The sequence below is a fragment of the Neoarthrinium moseri genome (assembly GCF_022829205.1).
Source record: "Neoarthrinium moseri strain CBS 164.80 chromosome Unknown scaffold1_Wmoseri_CBS_16480, whole genome shotgun sequence".
Taxonomy (NCBI): Eukaryota; Fungi; Ascomycota; class Sordariomycetes; order Amphisphaeriales; family Apiosporaceae; genus Neoarthrinium; species Neoarthrinium moseri.
In genome coordinates this window covers 1060313-1074372 of record NW_026055115.1, presented here as the reverse complement: position 1 = coordinate 1074372, position 14060 = coordinate 1060313, and the positions used below count along the sequence as shown (strand labels likewise).

The 14060-nt window shown below is 50.9% G+C and overlaps 6 protein-coding genes across 6 annotated transcripts; 2 read left to right on the top strand and 4 right to left on the bottom strand.

Annotated features, from left to right (window-relative positions):
* Positions 1 to 161: 161 nt before the first annotated feature.
* Positions 162 to 2065, bottom strand: JN550_000334 (uncharacterized protein; the record flags this gene model as incomplete). Its single annotated transcript, XM_049314759.1, has 5 exons — positions 162 to 350; positions 424 to 566; positions 616 to 937; positions 996 to 1510; positions 1561 to 2065. The coding sequence occupies 5 exons, from the start codon at positions 2063 to 2065 to the stop codon at positions 162 to 164; spliced, it is 1674 nt and encodes a 557-aa protein (XP_049177623.1).
* Positions 2066 to 3081: 1016 nt separating this feature from the next.
* On the top strand, positions 3082 to 4796 carry JN550_000333 (uncharacterized protein; the record flags this gene model as incomplete). Its single annotated transcript, XM_049314748.1, has 3 exons — positions 3082 to 3649; positions 3700 to 3765; positions 3823 to 4796. 3 exons carry the CDS (start codon positions 3082 to 3084, stop codon positions 4794 to 4796), a joined length of 1608 nt encoding a protein of 535 aa, XP_049177622.1.
* Positions 4797 to 6371: 1575 nt separating this feature from the next.
* JN550_000332 (uncharacterized protein) lies at positions 6372 to 7989 on the top strand (the record flags this gene model as incomplete). The annotated part of the gene is made up of 4 exons (XM_049314737.1): positions 6372 to 6509; positions 6567 to 6713; positions 6765 to 6808; positions 6876 to 7989. The coding sequence occupies 4 exons, from the start codon at positions 6372 to 6374 to the stop codon at positions 7987 to 7989; spliced, it is 1443 nt and encodes a 480-aa protein (XP_049177621.1).
* Positions 7990 to 8192: 203 nt separating this feature from the next.
* Positions 8193 to 9686, bottom strand: JN550_000331 (uncharacterized protein; the record flags this gene model as incomplete). Its single annotated transcript, XM_049314726.1, has 1 exon — positions 8193 to 9686. The coding sequence occupies one exon, from the start codon at positions 9684 to 9686 to the stop codon at positions 8193 to 8195; it is 1494 nt and encodes a 497-aa protein (XP_049177620.1).
* Positions 9687 to 10013: 327 nt separating this feature from the next.
* On the bottom strand, positions 10014 to 11900 carry JN550_000330 (uncharacterized protein; the record flags this gene model as incomplete). The annotated part of the gene is made up of 3 exons (XM_049314715.1): positions 10014 to 11631; positions 11685 to 11763; positions 11822 to 11900. 3 exons carry the CDS (start codon positions 11898 to 11900, stop codon positions 10014 to 10016), a joined length of 1776 nt encoding a protein of 591 aa, XP_049177619.1.
* Positions 11901 to 12589: 689 nt separating this feature from the next.
* On the bottom strand, positions 12590 to 13974 carry JN550_000329 (uncharacterized protein; the record flags this gene model as incomplete). The annotated part of the gene is made up of 3 exons (XM_049314704.1): positions 12590 to 12847; positions 12958 to 13371; positions 13507 to 13974. The coding sequence occupies 3 exons, from the start codon at positions 13972 to 13974 to the stop codon at positions 12590 to 12592; spliced, it is 1140 nt and encodes a 379-aa protein (XP_049177618.1).
* Between the last annotated feature and the right edge of the window lie 86 nt (positions 13975 to 14060).

The following is a 14060-nucleotide window of genomic DNA, read 5'->3' as shown; positions in this document are numbered from 1 at the left end:
GAAAACCGACAGCTGAGGTTCTTTGACGCTATTTAGACTGGTAAAACATCACAGAAAGATTCCTGTCCACACTATACAACCTTAGATAAACCCGTCCTTTGCTGTAAGTTAGCTGACCAACATCATTCACGCGCGCCAGCAAGAAACCGCCCTGGGCTTGTTTAGCTGCTCGTTTTGCGCAACCCTTTGCCGTTCAACAACATGGAAGTGACGAGAGCGATAATAGCAATGCCTGTTGATGCGGCAAATGAGTACTGGAGTCCACGGTAGTACACGAGTCGAGCCTTAAGCTGGATGTCGGGAGGTAGCTCCTTCAATGCCTCGACGGAATGTCGGATCGCATCGATAATCTACCACAATAACTTATTAGTGCCAAGAACAGCTACAGGTATCGGGAGAAGGCGGGTATAAAAAGGGTCGTACTGTCCATTTATCGGGTACATCATTTAGCGCATTTGGCAATTGGACGCTGAGAGTGGTCTGAAGAATTGCCGAAGTGATCGAAACGCCCCAGACTGTGCCCAGGGATCTGATAAGGTAGACGGTCGATGCGCAAACAGCATGATCTAGAATGCATTAGAGGCAACGTCGAACAAGAACAGGAGTGTGATTTACCGGAATGTTCAAATGTAGCGAGCGAAGTGAAGAGCAAGCCTGGATACACGATCCCTTGGCCGAGATTCGCTGGGAAGATGTACGCATAATACTTCCAGGTAGAATCCTCAAACTGCAGTGAAGTGACCAACGCATTTCCTGCGGCCATTAGAAAAGCTCCGACCCGCACCAAGGTGGTCAGTTTTCCATAGCGTGACATGACAACACCTGCAATCAACCCCCCAATTGGACTCGCTAGAGAAGGAATCGCTAGGCGAGCTCCTGCTTTCGTCGCAGAGTCGAGCAATACAACCTGAAAGAATAGAGGTAACATGAAGAGATACTAGGGGAACAGTCAGTTCCAGACAATGCGATCATACCGTGACCAGCAATTAACTTACCGCGTAAGCAGATAACCCAACACAAACATTGGTGATCTGAGTTGATGTAGGAAGTCGTCCCTTCAGCATCCGCAGTGGAATGACCGGGATTGCTGATGTACGAGCTTCCACTATGAGGAATACCACGAACAAGATAACGCTGCCAATGAGAGACCCTATAACCCAGGGGCTTCCCCAGGGAAGCTCGTTACCCCCGAGGCTCAGCCCGACCAGCTGGACCGATATCGCGGTGACCAGTAGGAGTGCACCGGAAACATCTACAGCCCGCCATGTTTCTCTGAAGCTTTGTTCATGAAAGCGCGTTTGGGGGTTCTTGATCACAAGGTAGCCCAACACAAAAGCGACTGCTGACACCGGGACCTGTAGTAGGAAACACCACCTCCACCCGATGTTGTCTGCAATCGACCCTCCAAACGAAGCGCCGCATATAGCCCCAAATCCGAAACTCGCATTCTGCAATGCCTGATACATTCCTCGCTTCTTGAATGGGATCATATCCGAGTTGACAATTGTGGCTAGTTTCGATACTTAGCAGAATCAAGAGTCGAGGAGCTAGGATACATACCCATTGTCATCAAGCCACCACCTCCAAAACCCGTAAGAGCGCGCATCAGGTTCAGAAGGATAAAATCTTCAGCAACACCGCATCCGAGGCATCCCAGCGCAAACGTAATAGTCGAGATAAAGAAGCAGATACGCCGTCCGAAGATGTCGGATATGCGGCCATACAGTGGCTGGAAGGCAGTACTGGTGACGAGATACGATGTCGTCAACCACGACGCTGTATTGACTGCATCAAACTCGGAACTGATCACGGCATATGTTGCTGCAGTGATCGTCGAGTCAAAGCCGTACAAGAACACATTTGAGAAGATCGCCGTCTCAATAAAGAGAAAGTGCTTCGGTGCTTTCCATGCGTCCTCACTCGGAGCTGTCAGTCCGAGAAGAGGCTGAGATTCGGCAGCCTCTACTCCTTGACTATCGACCGGGTGTTGGGTTGCTATTCCTCCATCCCGTATAGCGGCGGAAGCGGCACCTGGCACTAGTGCGGCGCCTTTCACTGCAGCCATTGGGAATTCCCGCGTCACGTGGGCTGAGCAAGCTGGCCTTACAATTCCAGAGAGTTAGGCACAGCTATGGGAGTAATTTCTTCCTCAAGGTCACACAGAATGCTGGTCTGGCGGGCAACGATATATCAAAAAATTGTTCTTAGTGGGGATACATCGTATAAGGCTAGAATGCTAGCCACTGTGCGCCACTAATAATGTAACCAATTACAGTGGTACTCCGGTGATTCGGCTCCTGATCGCTGACTACATGGCGGGTCGCTGCGATTGGCTATGTATACTCTTGAACTTCTCGGCAACCCCGCAGGCCGGATATCTGTTTGGTGCCATTTGACAATCACCAAGCACGTAAGATGTAATTTTCATCACAAATCCCCTGATTTCCAAGCTTAGCCAGCCTCGCAGCCAAGGGCAAGGAGCTTTCTAAGGATTTGGTGCGTCTAGATTTAGAGGCTAAGGTGTGGTGCAATCTAGCTCGATTAGCACGCAACGAACTCAAGCATGGAAGATGTGGGTTCAAGAGTCCAAACGGATGTGGTTTCGGGGTGACTCACTGCGTTGTGCATCTGCACTTTACCACACTTAGACCCTCTTGCAAGGTTTGGAGCACCGTTTAGTTTTCGCGCAATGCATTTCATAAGCATGATTTATGTTCTACTCAGCAGTGATTCGCCAATTCATACCTGCTAGGATTGCGACTTCGGCTTCTGGCCAGAGGGCCTCTATTGGCTGTTTATGTCGTCATAGTCTTGACCAGTAGTCTACTCCTCTTATAGTCATGAAATAACTTCGTAGCACCGAGTGGAAAGACTAAAGCTCAATTACACACCAAAACTACTGTTTCCAGTTGGTAATACGTGGAGTGCAGACTCACTTGGACATCTGCGGATTGTCAAAATACAGAAGGGTTATCTAGGGCTTATGTTCTCTCGCCAAGGTTAATGTACCCTCCTCAACACTGGTAAGATGGAGGTGATTTCTGACATAGCCAGTACCCGTCGAATCCGAACACTACCGCCATGAGACCCGCTCAGTATCTCGGAGTTCTGTCCGTCCTAAGCCTCCCAGTATACGCGGACTGGCAGTTCAGGTCTCGCTCAGACCTTGCTCCTCCTCGGCTGAATATCACGATCCCAGCTACTCAGGATGTCGAGAAGGGATATCTCTTTCTTGCTCCGTTCGCCGGGTTGCCTGACACACCAACCGAACAGCATGGTCCCAGACAGGCAGGGCCATACATCTTCCGGGACGATGGCGATCTCGTGTGGTCTGGATACGGCATCTACAGTATTTGGACGACAAATTTCCAGGCCGGGCGCTGGAATGGTAAGGACATCATCTTCAGCTTTGAAGGAGATCATAACCCAGGTTATGGGCACGGTCATGGCCATGTCACATTCATGGACTCACATTACGAGACCATAAGAGAGCTTCGCGCCGGGAATCACAAGCTCGTCGACAAACATGAGTTTCACATTGTCAATGAGAAAACTGGCTTGATACAAGTCTATCAACCAGTACCCAGAGATTTGGCTCCTTGGGGAGGCAGCTCCGAGCAGCAATGGATTGTGAACGCCATCATTCAGGGTATGAGCTGCTAATGGTTCTGATACGTCGTAGACAGCTGACCTTTCCAGAACTTGATATCACAACTGGCGATCTTCTATTCGAATGGTCTAGTCTTGATCATATTTCCCCAGACGGTATGTTATACCACCCTATGATATTTGCCTTAGGTGACTGATGAAGGATCAATACAGAAGCTATTCTGCCTCTTAACCCTGGACAAGCCGGCTCCGGATACAACAGCTCAGACGCGTGGGACTATTTCCACATCAACAGCGTCGATAAGGATGCCGATGGAAACTATCTGATCTCTGCAAGGGACGCATGTAGCATCCATAAGATTAACGGCACCGACGGAAGCATTATCTGGAAACTCAATGGGAAAGACAGTACCTTCAAAGTCCCCGACAACACAAAGTTCTGCTTTCAGCACCATGCACGATGGATGAAGCAGTCAGCTGACATAGAAATTATAAGCTTCTATGACAACAGCGCGCATGGCACTGAGCATGGCGGAGGTCACGAAGTTCACACGGCGCCAACAAGCAGCGGGAAGATCGTGAGGCTCAATACGACTTCGTGGGAAGCTGAACTGGTCCAAGGCTTCTTTCCCCCTGATGACTTGCTATCAAAGTCTCAAGGTTCAACCCAGACTCTCCCCAATGGCAATGTTTTAGTAGGCTGGGGATCTGAAGGTGCTGTGACTGAGTTCCTCCCGAACGGAACCGCGATCTTTCACGCATATATGGATTCGGGAGACCTGGGTGCTGGGGTTGAAAATTATCGCGCGTTCCGATATAACTGGACAGGGATTCCCAACGAAGAGCCTTCCCTCATAGCTCTTGAGTCCGGCGACAGTACTACGCTCCATGTCAGCTGGAACGGCGATACCGAAACGCGCATCTGGCGATTCTACGCAACCGACGGGAAAGGTTTCAAGGAGCTCCTAGGTGAGGTTGACCGCAAAAGCTTCGAGACTTCTCTTCGGGTCCCGAGGAAGAAAGTCAAGTTTGCCCTTGCAGAAGCAATCGGCGAAAATGGGACGATCCTCAGGGTGACACGCAGTGCGGCAGCTGAACCAGACTATGCACCTCTGCGAGGGTCTTTCGGCCTGCCGAACTCCGACCATATTGGACGATACGACGGTCAGAAACCTTTCGCAGTCTAGAAGCACCTTTTGACGGGTGTGTAGCACTCGGTTCCGCGAATCAAGTCAGGAGATCTATTCAGGGTGGTTGAATCGAGTTTCCTTCTTAGGCCTTCAATTCTTGCCTTTCTTTAATGTTGGAATCCCGGGGTTGGTATGTTTGCTCAGAACCAAATTACATTCTCTTGGCCCTCCGTCCCTGGGTAGTGAGCGCTTAGGGCAGTTTCACGTCGTATACACTTGGCTTACCTTGGTCTGAGGCTTTTTCGTTGTGGGTGCCCACAAATTAGACTAGTGAAGGAGTCTATTACGTCTTACATTCATTCATAGTTAATCAAAAGTGCAAGCGAACTACCTACAGGTATCCGCTGCCAAGCTTGCCATGCATAGCTCCAAGTTTGCGAGGCTCTTCTATATCTGCCAGACTTTCCCTCTTGGGTAACTGTATCGAATGCTAAGAAGGCACGGAACCAGAATAACCTTGACGGCCGTAATGAGCGCTACTTGGACCGTAAAGAGCCTTTTCGTGACTTCATTGCGCTGAACTCCGAAGTCCGGTTCCGAGTGCTATGTTGTGTTTGAGAGCTAGACGTTTCCCTACAGTTGAGTTACGTTGGGCATTGATTTCAAAGGCATTGGCAGAGTTCCATTGAATAGACTCAAGTCGGGTTTGCTGCAAACAGAATCATCACCTCACGATATTGCGTTACTTGACTTGCTTTAGACCAGCCAAGCCGTTGGAAGCAGAAATTGACTCCATCGCCTTAAATCAGATCTGTAGTATCATTTCGGAGTTAGAAGCCCTTGAGATACGCGACGGGACGCTCCGACATGCTTCTGCTTCTACTCTTGGCCGCTCCTAACCGTGCCGGGAAAGCTTAGAAAAGCCAAGTGTTTATTCAGATGGCAGCATGCCGGGATGATCTCAATGCAACTCAACCGGATATCGGTTCAGGCGCAGGCAAACATGATCGTAATACTGGGGCCGCGATGGTGGCTTGCATATTCACCCCTACAGTAGCACTCGGGTTTTGATACTCTTACAAGTGGCCAGTCAGCGGGTATAGCTCTTGCAGCAGCAAGACATCTCCGGACTTGGGCATCCAAGGCGTCAACAAATGCGAGTATGGCGAAAAGCCCCCCACATGACTGGATTAACCTTTACCGCTTGGCCTATGCAACAAGAAGAGGCTCGCACAACGAGAAGGTAGCATTGCAGCGAACCGTCCTGGCGTACATTTAACGCCTTGGCTCGCCGATCGTGGGATAATTGTCGAATTTATCAGCGAGCCATCTGATTGGTCCACGCGTGTAAGTCCATCGTGAACCGGATTCATCTGGGGTCGCCAAGCCTTTGCCAAGCTGTGCCGAGCGGCAAAAATGCTACACACGACTGTTGCCGTGACATGGGTATTATCTGCCTACCCTTTTCGGTATGCACCGCAAGATAGCGTGATATGACCCATGGAATGACTGCCGGCAGCGCTCGGGAAGCCGATATAAGTAGGCTCAAGTTGCCTCACGGGAGGATGACTTGTACGACTTTGTCGTCCAGCTGTTCATCGCCAGTTCAATACACCTGATCAAGCTGCAATCATGAAGTACCACAGCCTGGGATCTCTTGCCATCTTGGCGGCATCTCAACTTGCTATTGCAAAGGAGATTGCCAACCCGGCCAAGCAAGAAATATACGAGAGTGGGCAGATTCATGAGACTATCATGAGCAAGAAACATGTAGGTCGTCACATATCAAGAAGATAGAGAGTCGATGTCACTAACACAACACAACAGGCCCTGTGGGACTCTCGTCGGGCCCAGGGAGTCTATGACTCCACTCAGTACAAGAGCTACAGCGCCGAAGCTGGTCCTGTGCTTTGCCAAGATGGTGTAGCTGCTGTCATTCCGGGTGATGCTAACAACACCTTCCGCTGCAACGCCGTAAGTCAAGCTGGTCTATATACTCTTTTTCGAGAGACTAACATGACACAGATCGACTTTTACGACTTCAAGAGCCACGCAGACCTAGGATCAAAGTAAGTATCGACCAGAGCCATGCTGCGTTCTATAAGTGAAGTCAATGACCCCTAACACTTGCAATAGCGGTGGAGAGGGCTCCTCTTCCTGGGGATGGACCAGCCCGGAGGGCAGGGAGTTTGTTGCCGTGGCACAAAGTGACGGTGCTGCCTTCGCAGAGATTAACAAGGACGGCAAGCTGATTTACCTTGGACGCCTGCCCCAATACACTACGGCAGAGCCTTCTCTCTGGAGGGAGATCCGGGGATACAAGAACTACATCGTCATCGGCTCCGAGGCTTACTACCATGGAGTACAGATCTTCGACATGTCGAAGCTTCTGGAGGTTGACCCAGCAAGCCCTAAGGTCTTTAACAACAAGGAGGACCTTACCGGCCACTTCAACGAACTCCCAGTTGGACGCACCCACAATGTCGTCGTTAACGAGGAGATGCAGTACGCAGTTGCCGTCGGTGCCCAGCCGCGAAACAGCAGCTGCAAGTCCGGTCTCATCTTCATTGACTTGACGGACCCCAGTGCCCCCTTCTCCCCTGGCTGCGCTGGCGGCGACGGCTATGTCCACGATGCTCAATGCCTTGTCTACCGTGGACCTGACGAGAAGTACAACGAGCGTGAAGTGTGCTATGGCTACAATGAAGACACGCTCACTATCTTCGACGTCACCGACAAGAACTCAACCACCATCATCTCGCGTACCAGCTACGAGGGTGCATCTTACACACACCAGGGATGGGTTCTGGACAAGCAATGGCAGGAGTATCTCGTTCTCGACGACGAATATGATGAGGTCGACGAGGCCGGTGAGGGAGCTGCGGGTTACCCCGTCAGCTACTTCTGGGACATCAAATCGCTTGAGGCTCCCAAGCTTACCGGTCTGTACCGTAGCTCCACTAAGGGCATCGACCACAACCAGTTTGTCATCGACGGCTTCGCATACCAGAGCAACTACGGTACCGGTCTCCGTATTCTGGACGTCTCATCCATCCCACAGGATCCCACTGGCGCCGGTGTCAAAGAGGTTGGCTTCTTTGATATCTACCCTGAAGACGACGACGCCGAGGATGGCGGTATCGTCGAGTTCTCGGGTACTTGGTCTCACTACCCCTACTTCAAGAGTGGGTACATCCTCGTCAACACCATGGAGAGAGGCGCGTTCGTCGTAAAGCGAAGCAGCATCTAAATTAGAGAGAAAACTTAGCATAACATACGGGAATGTCTAATGATGAGAATATACTGCCATTACTATATTTTCCATCCCTATAGTACAACTTAAACTGAAGAAGGCTTCGGTAACTTCATCGTGCTGAGTCGACCTGGATTTCTGATTCATTTTTGAGCCAACTCGTATTCACCGTGCAGGCCCAGCACATTGAAATAACTCCTTCAATTCGATTGCTTCCTTACGAGCAAATAATCGCCGCCTCTCCAAGCCTTATATACTCCATAGAGGCCCTGTAGTGGACGGACTCCGTGGAAGGGCTTCTTCCGATTCGCTCGGTTCTGAGGATCGACCTTAACCTTGTCATATACGCTGGGCAAATAGGTCGCCGAATATGTCCTACGCAGAGTATCGTATGATTCTCTATCATAGGATGCCCAAAATTCATCTTCAGTGTAGTAGGCATGGGCATATAGCCATTTCTTCCCTCCCAGCTCCTGTACTTTCTTCTCGAGACCGCGGTTCTGTTGCACAAATTGGTCATGATCCAAAGAACCAGGCCTCCAGATCCCGAAATTCATGAGGAATTCTGGTGTGGTGGAATCGGCGAACTCCGCATGCAATCCATGTCGTGCATCAGTCGCATCGCGTCGCACACGTAAGGGGCAAAGCCATAATGGGTATGTCCTTAGGTTTGCATCCAGCCAGCTGGAGAATTCGCCGACCTGCTCGTATGGTACACCAACATCCTGGACTATGTAGTCGTCTGCCAGTTGGCTTTTATGCAACGCAGCGTACATGACTTTCGCTCGAAGATAACGGTCCAACAACGACCGCGTCATGCGGTTGAACGGCGTAAAGAAATAACTAAAAGCGTACTTGGCAACCCAGAAGCCTCCACGATCAAACCTAAACAGGTAGTCTACCAGGCACACATAGTCCGTGGTCGGCCTGGTAGTACCTCCCATCCGCTGCTTCACGTGTGAGTAGAACCAAGGATCTTTACGTCTTGCGAAGCGCAAGGGCGAGGCTGGGCTTGGAACTTCGTCAACTAAGCGCCCTGAACAGACGACGGTGAGACTGGGAGAGAACGCAATCCCGTCCAGGAAATCAACAGCGCCATCCTGGGCCTGCTTCTGCATGTTGGCGGAAGCATCCGATACTGTCGAAAAAGGGTGGTATGTCAACTCGACGTATGACCTTGCCGCCTTCAGTTGCACCTCTAAGAGGGTGACGACACCCAACGTCCCGAAGCCTGACGCTGCTCCCCAGAACAGATCAGGATTACTGGTCTTGGAGGCCCTTCTGACCTCTCCGTTTGGGAGAACGATCTCAATCCAGTTGATTGTTGAGTCGAAAGGCCCGTAACGAAAGGAACTATTTTCTCCGGATGATCCGGAAAACCCGCCACCCACAGTGATATTGGGAAACTCCATGACAACAAGCGGCACCAGACGTTCCTTCAAGCAGGCTTCGACAAGAATATCCATGGGCACATTCGGCTCTACCAAAGCGACCTTCTTCTCACGGTCGACCCGGATCACATGGGTCAGTTGGCTTGTGTCGACAGTGTTGTCCGCCCGCCTCTCAGAGGTACGCGTGCTATTGGTTGACCCATGGTAATTTCGGAAGGGCCTCTGGGTGGCGTGGAATAGGCGGACAACACTGGCTATAGTATTGACTGCTTCTTCATGCCGTTCCCCTGTCTGAGTTTCCATTGGTCACAAGCCAAGGTTGATCGGCAACTGGAAAGAATATGGGTCACGATCGGATGCCCGTCGCGTCAGACAACGCGCAGAACAGGATGAGCGCTCAACCTTCGCAACAGCAGACCGCCCGCCTAAAAGAATTGTGATGTCCACTCTGCGGGATTGCTGTCAGGCCCAGGACGCGTTGTCGACATAATGAGGCCGAAAAACCCAGACCTGTCTAGGTATCCTTCAGGGTAAGCGTGCTGACGTTGTGGGTCGCGATGACTAATCTGCCCTCCCCTCGTCATACAGAACGGCGTGCTGGGGATTCTTGGCATGGCAAGAACCAAAGTTCTATTCATAAATAGCAGATAAACTAATGCTGGTACAGTTGAATGTATCGACAACCACGTTCGGCCCTGCATCGCTGGAGATATCAAGGCCGAGCCCGCAGGCAACCCAGTGCTCCATGTCTCGGGCGCCGCACTGAAGATCATCGTCTACAGCACAGTCGAGTGCACCATATCCCACCTTCCCCATGTCTTTGACCCTTGCCCCGTCGACAAAATATATGGCGCTCCCGGTGAGGCCATCTTTGGTCTCGGCGATGCCAATGGCGGGGTGTCCACTCTCACCAATGTACCCAACAGCACAGAGGTGCCCTGAGCTCTCAACACTGAACTTGGTCGAGTAATTCGCGGAAGAGCTGAACAGAATAGCATCTCCGACCATCTTCAGGAACCATCCGTCGAAAAGACCAGAAGGCTGAGAAACTTGGAGCATGAAAGGAGTTGCGGTCTCTCCGCAAGTCAGGTCGAGCGTTGTCGTTGGAGTCGGGGTGGCGACCGACGTGCTTGTATTGCTGAAACGCACTGAGGTTGAGTTCAAAAACGGGCGAGTAGTTGCATTGGCAAACGGTGGCCTCGTGGTGTTCAACATCGGAATGCTGGTAGCATTCATAAAAGGCGCCGAAGTCGTGGTGTTCAGGAAAGGTGCCGCGGACGTTGCGTTTAACGGTCGTGCTGTCGTGTTCAGAAAAGGTGCTGAAGTTGTCGCGTTTAAGACCGCAACCGTTGTGTTGATGAACGGGGCAGAGGTCGTGCTGTTCACCACAGCTGATGTTGCATTCAAGAATGGTGCGGATGTCATATTAGCGGGCTTCGCCAATGTTGTCGGCACTGTCGCATTCATTACAGCTGAAACGGTCGTCGTATTCAGGAAACGACCTGTACTTGTTGCATTGGCAGCTGGCACCAACGAGGTTGTGTTTGGAAAGTGACCGATGCCGGTGCTGTTGAGAGATGGAGCTGTGGCATTCGAAGGTGAGAACGCTCTCGTGCTGTTGGCGAACATTGCAGAGCTTGTCGTGATAGCCGTTGTTCCGGCCTTGGACGTTATATCACCCGAACTTGTAGAGCGGCCATCACTACTAGCACTGCTGACTGAATTGGGGATCAACTGGGAGCTCGTCAGACTCATCGAATCAGTTTGGGTCAGTGTCGAGCCAGAGATCGAGAGCGTGGTCGAGCTTGTGCCATTATTGCCTAAAGACGTCGAGTTTGTGAAAATCGCCCTGGTGGAGTTGGCGAAAATGGCCGAGCTATTACTGATGGGAACATATAATTGAGTCGTTACGACGGTTTTCACCGCAGTTATGGTAGTAGCTTTGGAGACGATGACTGTCTTCGTTGCTTTTGCAGTGGAGACAGTTATTGTAGAGTGTTTCACTCCCAAGCAGGAACATGCGGACGAGTATGCGGCCGCAGAAGCACACGCTGCCGCGTATCTGGGGGTCTTTTGCGCCGCAGAGGTCGCAGAACTTAAAGGTCGTGTAGGACGCCTCAATAGGATATCGAGAACCTCACGTTGATTCTCCCATCTCTTCGATGCGACCTCCGTCGCAATGACGGTCCTCGTGGCTGTGGCTGTAGTGATATCAGTGGTTCCGACACTGACCGTCGTGGTGACGGTGCTATGCGAAAATTAGACACAGGAACCATACACACAGACACTGTTTTGATATACCTTGTTGATGGCGTTACCGTAACTCTAAAGAAGCTCTGACAGTCGGATATTCTGGATCGCGACGGCGCGCCGTTCACCGCTGAATCGGTATTAGCCTCACAGTCCACATCGTGATGGCGTTGTATGTTTATTCTCACCCCGCAAGCATCTGTCGTCCGAACATCTTGCGAATGCTCCCCCGACAAAGGCCAGAATCGCCAGCGTAGAAAACCGCATTTCTGGAATCACCGACAGCCACCACCAAGATCCATCGTCAAGTCAAGCGAGCTTGACAGTTCAATCGAAGGTTGCTTCGGCAATCGAAGCTGGGGAGCGCCCCTCATTTTATCCAATTGTCAAAGCAAGGAAACTTGGAACATGTCAAGAGCGTGCCGGGCACTTTAATTGCGCTGTCATGCATCGGACCTGCTTCGAGATGTGGTACCCCAATCAGTATCCCAGTTTCGCCCAGGGGACCCCCTGTCGATATAGAGCCTAGACCCAGACTAGCACAGCATGCCTGCTCGGCCCTACGACATCAAGACCGATTTCTTTCCCTTGTTCACGATGCACACTCACGGGGTATGCAGACGTGAACGGCGCGTCGCTCGCAAAACTCTCTCCAGCATATGATATGATTCTTTCACTTTGCGCTGTTCGCTTACTCGGAGTGAATGCAACGCCGACGTTCATAATGAAGAATGTTACGAGACGGAAGTCTGTCACCGCGCAAAATGAGATGCGTGCAAGCTATGTAGACATGTAAGAACTGGGCATGTTTTCTGCAAATCATCGGCAAGTAATCGTAGATCTCGTTGTATTCAATCTAATAGCTTCATATGGAAGTGTCCTTCCCACAATATTCGCTTTCTACTTTATCGCACATTTAAACAAGGAAATTTGGGATTATCATCGGGAATTCGATCTCAGCCAGATTCGGTCTGGACGGTACTAGAACCATTAGGCTCCTTGACTTCGCTTGTGCCCTTTTCTTTCTCTACCAGTGCCTCGCGAACGTTTGGTAATATGTAGCGGCCATAGTCAACGGCATCATTGTAGTTGTCGTACCCACGAATGGAGATGAGCTCGCAGCCGAGGTTGACATAGTCCAAGATGGAATCGGAGACAGTCTGATAAGAGCCAACCAGTGCAGTAGATGCTCCTCGCGCATTGGTGGCAGTGACCTGCGAGGTAGCAGTTAGTAGATTGCCCCATGATCTGTGTGCACGATCAAACCATTCGTCGCTCGCAATGCTTGTACTCATGAATCTATTCTGATGAGTGGAAGACTTACTGTGGGATACCAGAGGGCACGATCTTGCACTTCGCCGCGGGCTGCGATCTCGAGTAATCTTTGAGACCCAACGTTCTGAGGCGTACTACTGGTCGCTGGCACAATTCCCCCTAGAGGCTTGCCTCCTTTCAGAGCGTCCAGCGTTCGGTGGGCCTTGGCCCAAGCGAGATCATCAGTCTCTGCGGTGATGGGACGGAAGGTGACCCAGATCTTTGGGCGGTCTTTACGGCCAGCCTTCTCAGCTTCTGCGTAGATGCGATCGATTTGATCTTTGGTTTCCTTCAACGGCTCTCCCCATAACCCGAATATGTCGCCTAGGGACCCTCCGATGCGGTAGGCTTCATCAGAAGAGCCACCAACTGAGACAGGAATCGACCCTTTGGTTGGCTGGACTCCATTGCTGAATTGTTTGAACTAGTCCTTGTGTTAGCGAATCATTCCTCATTGTAGTGGTGACGAAATGTCGCAAAGCATTAACTGGTCTCAAGCAGGCCATTCCCCAGCAGCTACCGAGAGTCACTTGAATCATTCTTGCACTAGGGTTCTCACCTGATAATACTTCCCTTCCCAATCAAAAGGCTCCTTAGATTCCCAGGCGCGACGAAGAATCTTGATGTACTCCTCCAAACGGCCATATCGCTGATCCTTGGTCAAGAAGTCACCTTCTTTGGCCTGCTCGGCGTCACTTCCCCCAGCAATGAAATGTACGACTACACGTCCTTGACTGAGCTGATCTAGCGTAGCCAAAGCCTTTGCAGCCACTGTTGGGTACATTGTATTGGGACGCAGTGCGATGATGACCTTGATCTGCTTCGTCACTGCCGCTATTGTAGCACCAATGGTGAAGGGGTCAAATGACCCCGAGCCGTACGGCACCAACGTGTAGTTGAATCCATAGTCATCTAGAGTTCTTGCGTAGCGAACAAGATAAGTCGGATCAATATCAGTCGGGTTAGGTCCCGAGTTGATCTCCGTTGCTGAGTTGGGAAAGGTTACACTAATGAACTCGGTAGGCATTTTTGCGATTGTGATTATTTGGTTTGAGGTACTTGTTTGTATAATTTATCTTGCAAAGCGAGGCTTTAATGTATCAAGTTGATCTC